Source organism: Scylla paramamosain, unplaced genomic scaffold, assembly GCF_035594125.1.
Source record: "Scylla paramamosain isolate STU-SP2022 unplaced genomic scaffold, ASM3559412v1 Contig12, whole genome shotgun sequence".
Lineage (NCBI taxonomy): Eukaryota > Metazoa > Arthropoda > Malacostraca > Decapoda > Portunidae > Scylla > Scylla paramamosain.
In genome coordinates, this window is record NW_026973677.1 from 222,501 (window position 1) to 232,133 (window position 9,633).

The 9,633-nt window shown below is 47.5% G+C and overlaps 1 protein-coding gene across 5 annotated transcripts in view; it reads right to left on the reverse strand.

Annotated features, from left to right (window-relative positions):
• The window catches only part of LOC135097130 (uncharacterized), an 11,954-nt gene extending 2,659 nt beyond the window's left edge, over nt 1–9,295 (reverse strand). The window contains exons 1-5 of one of the 5 annotated variants that reach the window (XM_063998889.1): nt 9,164–9,295; nt 7,094–7,193; nt 3,003–3,440; nt 1,935–2,702; nt 1,410–1,592 (exon numbers count right to left, since the gene is read on the reverse strand). In XM_063998889.1, the coding sequence (XP_063854959.1) occupies nt 1,410–1,592; nt 1,935–2,702; nt 3,003–3,005 (954 nt within the window). In that variant the 5' untranslated portion in view covers nt 3,006–3,440; nt 7,094–7,193; nt 9,164–9,295. Of the gene's footprint in view, nt 1–1,409; nt 1,593–1,934; nt 2,703–3,002; nt 3,441–3,601; nt 3,828–7,093; nt 7,194–9,163 lie in introns of those variants that run through there. The other 4 variants (XM_063998887.1, XM_063998886.1, XM_063998888.1 and 1 more) reach the window with 4 other exon arrangements.
• Between the last annotated feature and the right edge of the window lie 338 nt (nt 9,296–9,633).

The following is a 9,633-nucleotide window of genomic DNA, read 5'->3' on the forward strand; positions in this document are numbered from 1 at the left end:
GTGTGGGCCGCCTTGCCTCCATTTTTCCCGGGTCAAATGAGAGCAACTCTCAATATAAAATTGAAAATAGGAGGAATGTTGTTGGCAAGTGTTTTAGTAATAACCATTGACTGTCTGCCATTATGTACAATAAATAAATAAAATATTTACATTCATTTATAAAAATTGTGGAAAACAGATGAGGAACTTTATGTTTGTTTATGTGGTCAGTGAGACAGCCAGCGCCCCAGCACGAGTCTACCACAGCACCACAGCACCACAGCCTACCAGGCTATATACACCAGGCACTGAGGCAGCCAGCGGCCCAGCACGTGTGTACCACAGCACCACAGCACCACAGCACCACAGCCTGCCAGGCTATATACACCAGGCACTGAGGCAGCCAGCGGCCCAGCACGTGTGTACCACAGCACCACAGCACCACAGCCTGCCAGGCTATATACACCAGGCACTGAGGCAGCCACCGCCCCAGCACGTGTGTACCACAGCACCACAGCACCACAGCCTGCCAGGCTATATACACCAGGCACTGAGGCAGCCAGCGGCCCAGCACGTGTGTACCACAGCACCACAGCACCACAACCTGCCAGGCTATATACACCAGGCACTGAGGCAGCCACCGCCCCAGCACGTGTGTACGACAGCACCACAGCACCACAGCCTGCCAGGCTATATACACCAGGCACTGAGGCAGCCAGCGGCCCAGCACGTGTGTACCACAGCACCACAGCACCACAGCACCACAGCCTGCCAGGGTATATACACCAGGCACTGAGGCAGCCAGCGGCCCAGCACGTGTGTACCACAGCACCACAGCACCACAGCACCACAGCCTGCCAGGCTATATACACCAGGCACTGAGGCAGCCAGTGGCCCAGCACGTGTGTACCACAGCACCACAGCACCACAGCACCACAGCCTGCCAGGCTATATACACCAGGCACTGAGGCAGCCACCGCCCCAGCACGTGTGTACCACAGCACCACAGTACCACAGCCTGCCATACTATATACACCATGAACAACTCCACACTCATTTCTTCCTTTGCTTTCTCTTCAAGCACAGCAAAACCACAGCCATAGCAGCCAGCTCGTTGGAGGACGATTCCATCTTGATTGTTTTCGTTGTGATGCAGCGGGCCAGCGGGCCAGCGGCTGCTCTCCACCGTGTGAAGGCTTTCGGCTGACCAGCCGGCTGGAAAAACAGCCCCTGCAAACCCGTCTTAGCACATCACCCCACACTGGCAGGAGAGAGAGAGAGAGAGAGAGAGAGAGAGAGAGAGAGAGAGAGAGAGAGAGAGAGAGAGAGGGCTGCGGAAAGAGAGAGCAACAAGGAGAGAGAAAGAGCCGTGAGCCGCGCAGCAAGAGCAGCGCCGGGCAGCAGTGACACTCGAGGCCTGCCACACTCACCGTCAGGGGCGGCGCCAGCAGGGCCTGCAGCCTATCCGCGATGGAGGAGGCCTCGGCCCAGGCTGCTGGGAGGCTGGAGTCCCCCGAGGCTGCAGCAGCAGTGCCCGCTGCCTTCAGGGCTGCCTGTGTGGCAGCAGCGGCAGCGGTGGCGGCCTGCAGGGCTGCGCGCGATGCCTCTGCCACCTGAAACACAGCGCGGCAGTGAGGCGGTGTGTGTGTGTGTGTGTGTGTGTAGGGTACTGTGCAAATGGAGGGACGTGTGGTGGAGGCGTGGCCTGAGGTAAATGATCTAGGCAGGAGTGTTAATAATGGTGGTTTGAAGTAAGTGTTTGTAATTAGTTTAATACTGTGTACCACTGTGTAACTCAACAAGTGACTGATGAAGTGTTGACGCGCTACTTGGAGTTTAATGTTTTAACATTGTTGTGGAGTAAAGCACATGTTTGGGACTACAAACACTGTGTTGTATGTGAGTGTTGTATGCACAGCTTGAGGTGTGCTCAATAAACTCACTCACTCACTGACCGTGGCCAGAGGAGTGACCTGCAAGCACAACAAGTGTGAGGCCACACCCACCCTGGTGACGGTGGTGACGGCGTGGACGTTGGGAAACACTCCCAGACACCCCTCTGTCTGACTGTCCTTCTCCACCAGAAGGTCTGTGTCCTCAATGACCTCGTAAGCTTCCTGCCGTGTTGCGGCCGTGCGCAGCGACTGTAGCGCGGCGTGCAGCTGCTGCTCCTTCTGCCGCACCTCCTCCTGCCTGCCCTCTACCCGGGACTCCTCGCGGTGCACCGCCTCCTGGGCACTCTTGCTCTGGTCCACCAGAGTCTGCGGCTCGTCTTGCAGCCGCTGCTGGCGACTGCTCCAGCCACCGAGGGTTGTCAGATACTCGGCCAGCTGGCTCTGCTCCTCCTGGCAGGAGCGGATGGCAGCCAGGACCTTCACTTCTTGCTCCTGCAGCAGGGACTGTGCCTTCCTGCTGAATCCCGTTGTCGCCTTTGGTGCAGGCCGTGTCACTGGTGGGGCTGCCTGCTTCCCTGGCTCGGCTGGCAGAGAGGCCAGTCTTCTCAGTCTCCTGATAAGGCCCTCTGTAATATAGGAGATGGGGAACTGGCCCGCCTCGGGCACGGCGTGACTCGCCCGGCAGGTGGGGCACGTGATGGCACCCTGCTGCTTCAGTCCGTCAATGCACGGCGAGCACACTGTATGGCCACAGGGCAGGTTGCGTGGCCGCCTGAGGGTGTCGTCAAAGGTGGTGAGGCACACTGGACACTCCTCCACGTTGTCATCCTGCAACAAAGAGGCGGCGTGAGGGACTCACTCCACCCAGCTCGGCACGCTCTCCACATAAAACACCTCATGCTGCTGCTGCTGCTGCTGCTGCTACTGTCAATCTTTCCTCCACCATTAACCCCTAACCTTCATGTTTTCCCCCTCATTCACAACCATTCATTTAATATGTATGTATGTATATATATATATATATATATATATATATATATATATATATATATATATATATATATATATATATATATATATATATATATATATATATATAATTCCAATACTGCTGAGGACAACACTCACCATGGCTCAAACTCCTGCCTCTGTGTTGCTGGCCTTCCTTCAGGCTGCCTGCCTCTGTGTTGCTGGCCTTCCTTCAGGCTGCCTGCCTCTGTGTTGCTGGCCTTCCTTCAGGCTGCCTGCCTCTGTGTTGCTGGCCTTCCTTCAGGCTGCCTGCCTCTGTGTTGCTGGCCTTCCTTCAGGCTGCCTGCCTCTGTGTTGCTGGCCTTCCTTCAGGCTGCCTGCCTCTGTGTTGCTGGCCTTCCTTCAGGCTGCCTGCCTCTGTGTTGCTGGCCTTCCTTCAGGCTGCCTGCCTCTGTGTTGCTGGCCTTCCTTCAGGCTGCCTGCCTCTGTGTTGCTGGCCTTCCTTCAGGCTGCCTGCCTCTGTGTTACTGCCCTTGCTTCAGGCTGCCTGCCTCTGTGTTGGTGCCACAACGCGCGTCACACTCCGCCTCCTTGCTCCTGATTGGATGGAGATGCAATTAACCAGTTAGTCAAAACATAAGCTCACTTAAAGTTATAGTAAAATAAACTAAAGTAATGGCAAATAAATCTTATAGCAATGGAAGCCGTGTGGGGGCAACAGGTCGCTGTAAGGCTCTGGCAGACACGCCAGCATGCACCTTGTTGCTGTGGGAGCGTGTCAAGCCAAGGGTGGTGATGCTGACGTGTGCTTCATGTGGCTCACTCACGGGGGTAGACGCATTAATGAAGATCCAAAGGAATTAGTATTGAGAAAATTTGATGCGGTGAGAGGGGCAGCATGGGTGGATGAAGAGCAGCTTCAACACCTATGTTTCTCCGAGTTACCAGCGCCGCCAGGTGATGCTGCCAGAGGTACTACGTGTTCACTCCACCGCCAACACTCCACAGGCGAGTCAAGACAAGAGTGATAAGATTACTACTTGTATCACACCACTGGCGGCGGGGAGCTGGGGAGGTGGCCACTGGAAGAATCGCAGTATCTGATGATTTTAATCGCCCCTCATGTCGGGGAAAAGCTGCCACACTGATACCCGAAGCAACTCCCGCCTTGTCTGGCAGCTGACTTTCATGTCACTGCTGAACTGACCGACCATCAACGTGAACAACACAAACATTACTTTTATTCCGCTCTATAGAAGTATTCTTTCCTTAACATTTGAATAACAATTACCTCTCAGATCCGTGATGGGACAAATGTTCCTCACCGAGGTGTGGTCCTCTTATTGATGAGATACTGTCCTGTCTGTTATGAGTGATGCAACTCACATCACTGTCACTGGCGCCGCCACGTTGTAATGTCGTGTTTCTACTTTGCACGGTGTTGGTGAGTCCTTAATCTATAAGACTAGCTTTTGTGGGTTCAAGGGAACGCTTTAAGTTTCTATAATTTTTACCTAATTTGTGTTATTTACATACATTTACACTCAGACGATCATATACGACTTACGACAACAACGAAAAAAATACGAAAATAGTTTCATCTCTCTTCAAATAAATTTTATTAAATATCTGGAACACTTCACATTACACTTCCGATTCAAATCACTTCACATATTTAATACTCAATGATAAATCACATCCTACACAAACCTGGCAGGTAATATTCAATGAGGAACACACCCCACACCACCCAATCCCTCTCTGTCAAAATATAACACCAACATTTTACTGTGATTGCATTACAACTATCTGGTTCTGCTTACTGGCACTGTGACAGGGACCTTGCCCATCTTGACCCTCTCTGGTGTAGCTTGTCTCTCTGTCTGCTTCTGTCTATTCCCGTCTCCTACACCTTGTAATATACACGTGATGTTATAGCGACCTTTTGTCCCAACAAGGCTCCCGTTGCTATAACATTTATTTTCCAGTAATTCGATCATACGGTTCATTTTCCTGTAACGTTCAATAAGGTTAATTTTCAAGTAGGTATATTAATTTTCTCAAACTTTGATCATATGGTTCATTTTCCTATACTTTCCGCAAGGTCCACTTTCAAGTAACTCTATTTTTCTTCCCATACTTCGATCAGACAGTTTATTTTCTCTTAACTTTCAATAAGATCAATTCCTGAGTAGCTTTGGTAATCGCATCTTCTAATCAGGAACAAGAAGGCGGCGGTTCCTATGGTGTGCCGGCTGTCCGTGTTGTCCACATCATCTGCTCCTGGTGACCTCTGCTTCCCTCGTATTCTAATTCATTGATGGCCACCTGAGTACCTCTTCTTGTAATCTTGTGCTAATCTCCGGCCCTGTTAGTGTTGTGATGACTCACCGCACCTTGTTGTTCTTCTCGGTGGCCACGTCTCGCCTCTTCTCTATCAGGGTGGTGATACCTTCTTGCTACCTGCTGTCGTGTTTATCATCTTCTTCCCTCATTCATTCTTTCTATTTTTATATTTCCTTCTTCATTTCTTCATTCTTGTTTCATTCTTCTTCAGATCAGAAGTTAGGCATTCTGTGGTTTCCCTGCATGAGCTGTTTGCTTCCTGAGGGGTTTTGACTTCTACAAAAAGATGTGGAAAAGTGCAGGGTTGTATCATCAGCATAAGAGTGGATAGGACAAGAAGTTTGGTTTAAAAGGTCATTGATGAATAATAAGAGAGTGGGTAACAGGACAGAACCCTGAGGAACACCACTGTTAATAGATTTAGGAGAAGAACAGTAACCGTCTACCACAGTAGCAATAGAACGGTCAAAAAGGAAACTTGAGATGAAGTTACAGAGAGAGGGATAGAAACCGTAGGAGGGTAGTTTGGAAATCAAAGCTTTGTATCACTCTATCAAACGTTTTTGATATGTCTAAGGCAACAGCAAAAGTTTCACCAAAATCTCTAAAAGAGGATGATCAAGACTCAGTAAGGAAAGCCAGATCACCAGTAGAGCAGCCTTGACAGAACCCATACATACTGGTGATCAGATATAAGGTTGTGAAGTGATAGATGTTTAAGAATCTTTCTGTTGAAGATAGATTCAAAAACTTTAGATAGGCAGGAAATTAAAACAAGAAGACATAGTTTGAGGGATTAGAACAGTCACACATTTTAGGAACAGGCTGAATGTAGGCAAACTTCCAGCAAGAAGGAAAGGTAGATGTTAACAGACAGAGTTGAGTTTGACTAGGCAAGGTGCAAGCACAGAGGCGCAGTTTTTGAGAACAATAGCAGGGACCCCATCAGGTCCATAAGCCTTCCGAGGGTTTAGGCCAGTGAGGGCATGGAAAACATTATTGCGAAGAATTTTAATAGGTAGTAGTAGTAGTAGTAGTAGTAGTAGTAGTAGTAGTAGTAGTAAGGAAAACATCACTGCAAAGAATTTTAATAGGTAGTAGTAGTAGTAGTAGTAGTAGGAGGAGGAGGAGGAGGAGGAGGAGGAGGAGGAGGAGGGTGGAGGAGAGAGAGGAACGAGCCCTGAATCATCCAAGTTAGACTTTTTAGCAAAGGTCTGAGCAAGGAGTTCGGCTTTAGAGATTGATGTGATAGCAGTGGTGCCATTTGATTGAAATAAAGGAGAGAAAAAAGAAGCAAAGTTATTGGAGATGTTTTTGGCTAGTTGCCAGAAGTCATGAGGGTAGTTAGATCTTGAAAGATTTTGACACTTTCTATTAATGAAGGAGTTTTTGGCTAGTTGGAGAAAAGACTTGGCATGACTTTGGGCAAAAATATAAAGTGCATGAGATTCTGGTGATGAAAGGCTCAAATGACTTGTGTAAGCCACTTTTCTATCATGTATAGCACAAGAACAGGTCGTGTTAAACCAAGGTTTGGAAGGTTTAGGCCGAGAATAAGAGCGAGAGATGTATGCCTCCATGCCAGACACTATCACCTCTGTTATGCGCTCAGCACACAGTCAGATTAAAAAACTGAGCATCACATCTTCAGAGTATGTGTGTGTGATGACAACTTGCCAGTTTTTGGTGCCTCCCATTGCAGCAAGTCAAGCACCAGAGCTTTGGTCTGTGGGGTTTACAATTCATCATTTCTTTCTTTTTTTTTTTTTTTCTTTTGCAGTGCAAACCTTTCCACCACTTTGTGGGATTTTCCATCTGTTACATGACATGACAATTAAAAACATTCAGATTTTGGAATTTTGGACAGAGAATTCTCAATTGTGCCAACAAAATACAGTATTCACCTGAACCACCTGTCAGTCACAAGGCTCCCAGTGAGGTGTGCTTGTTCCTGAGTCATGGAAGTCTCCCAAGGTTTCTTCCACTTGCTCTCCGTGTTACCACCTGCAGGGAAAACGCACACATCAATACTCCTGCTGCTTGATACATGTTTGACTCACAACTTAGTCTAGAATTTAACCATTCACTACAACATTACACAGCATGGAATGCACAGCTGAAAACATTTATATGCACATTCAAGAAAGGAAACAATTAAAGAAGCAGATTGTGCAATTTCTAGCCAGTATAGTGCATAGACATGGCTGTGAAAGAAAAGAAATGCTTCATGTTGGTCTGGGAGTCAGGAAAGATGTGGTAGGACAAGATGGATTACTAATTTTTTCACACCCTCGTCTCTGGTAAAAGTCACTCACAAAAATGATGGACCCAGGGCAGGTCTTTTCCACTCAACTTTCCACATCTTCTAATCTTTGGTGGATTAACTTAACAAGTAAAAGTTTCCATACGAAGGGCGGCAGTTCACTCAAAGGAAGGGGATCAAGTAAATCCATTCACACCTTTTGGCTATGGGCCTTCCCTCCCCTTCATCTCTCTCTCTCTCTCTCTCTCTCTCTCTCTCTCTCTCTCTCTCTCTCTCTCTCTCTCTCTCTTTAATAGGCTGTTTGGATAACTATTTCACTCGAGAGAGAGAGAGAGAGAGAGAGAGAGAGAGAGAGAGAGAGAGAGAGAGAGAGAGAGAGAGAGAGAGAGAGAGAGAGACACACACACACACACACACACACACACCTCTTGAGGATTGCTGTCAGGTGACACAACCACCCACATGCAGATACACACCCACTCAGTGGGCAGAAGGAGGAATGTGTGAAATTGTTAGCTAAGGTCTGTGTGTGTGTGTGTGTTTACCTAGTTGTATTTACCTAGTTGTGACACGGGGGAGAGGAGCTAAGCTCGTACTGTCCCGTCTCCATAACTGTTTTTATCCAACTTTTCCTTAAAGTCATGAATATTTGTAGCACACACCACTTCCCCTTCCAGTCCATTCCATGCCGCTATGCTTCTATGAAGGAAGCTAAACTTCTTTATGCCCCTTCTGCAAGTGATTATTTTTAGTTTTCTTCCATGTCCTCTTGTGTGTGTGTGTGTGTGTGTGTGTGTGTGTGTGTGTGTGTGTGTGTGTCTTTTCTCCCATCTCTCTCTCTCTCTCTCTCTCTCTCTCTCTCTCTCTCTCTCTCTCTCTCTCTCTCTCACGATTGATTCCAAAGGCCACAAAGATGATTAGCAGAGGTTTTCGTGAGTGTTTCTCCTGTTAGTAATGTAGGAATGTTAATTTGTCACTAAAACCATAAAAAAACATCCTTGAAAACCTGTGCCACTTCGAATAGAGCCTTTTAGAAGCGTGTTTCTCCCATCAGTAGAGTAGAAATGTAGTTATTTATTTACATTTTATATATAACACACACACACACACACACACACACACACACACACACACACACACACACCACAAGGGCAAAGATGGAAACACAGCTGATCAGGCAGGGAAGTGTTATAAGAGATGTACAAACGCATAGCAAGGCAAGGCACACAGCTTTCACACCCACCTCACACTCACAACACTCTTTCAACACCTTAACCTTTGTTGGGGAAGAGAAGCACTACTACCTTAACCTTACAAATACACTTATTATAGCTTATCTCTTACATATACCAAGACAAGGCACACAACTTTCACCGTTACTCTCACCCACAACACTCTTTCAATGCGTTAACCCTTGTTGGGGAAGAGAACCACTAAAATATTATCTCCTACAAATATATTCAAACACTCACTCAACACACAACACCTTAGCCCTTGACGGAGACGAGAAGCGCTCCTACCCTAACCTTACAAGAGCACTCACTACAATCTTATCTCCTACATATACCAAAACACACAATTTTCACCCTCACACTCACTCAACACTCAACACCTTAGCCCTTGACAGAGACGAGAAGCACTCCTACCCTAACCTTACAAGAGCACTCACCAAAATCTTATCTCTACTCCATTTATTCATCCATACACCAACCTGGTAACTCCACACAAGACTCGAAGCACCACAGTCATACACGTTCATCTATCTATGCCACAGTGACTCTTGAAGTTGGTGGAGCACAGAGTGAACCGAAGGGCATCAGCTCCACACTCTGGGATGCCTGTGGGGGAGTTCATCCTGATACCAGTGAGTACCTCTTATGCATTCAGGCTCCCCTCCACCCTCTCGCACAGTACCTGAGGGCATGAAGGGGTGGTGAGAGGATGAGAGGCTACGAGGGAGAAGGGAAGGGATGAAATGTGATGAAAAACAGAAGAGAACACAGATGAGCAGGAAAATTGAAGTAGAGAAGAGGGAAAAGAAGAAAAGAGAAGAGATGAAAAGACAAAGAAGGAGAAAAGAGAGAAAACAGAATTATAAACACAATTTTTGCCATCACATCTAAAAATCTCTCTCTGTCTTTAGCGCTCCTTCAAAAAAATACACTTGCTAAGAAGCTTTCA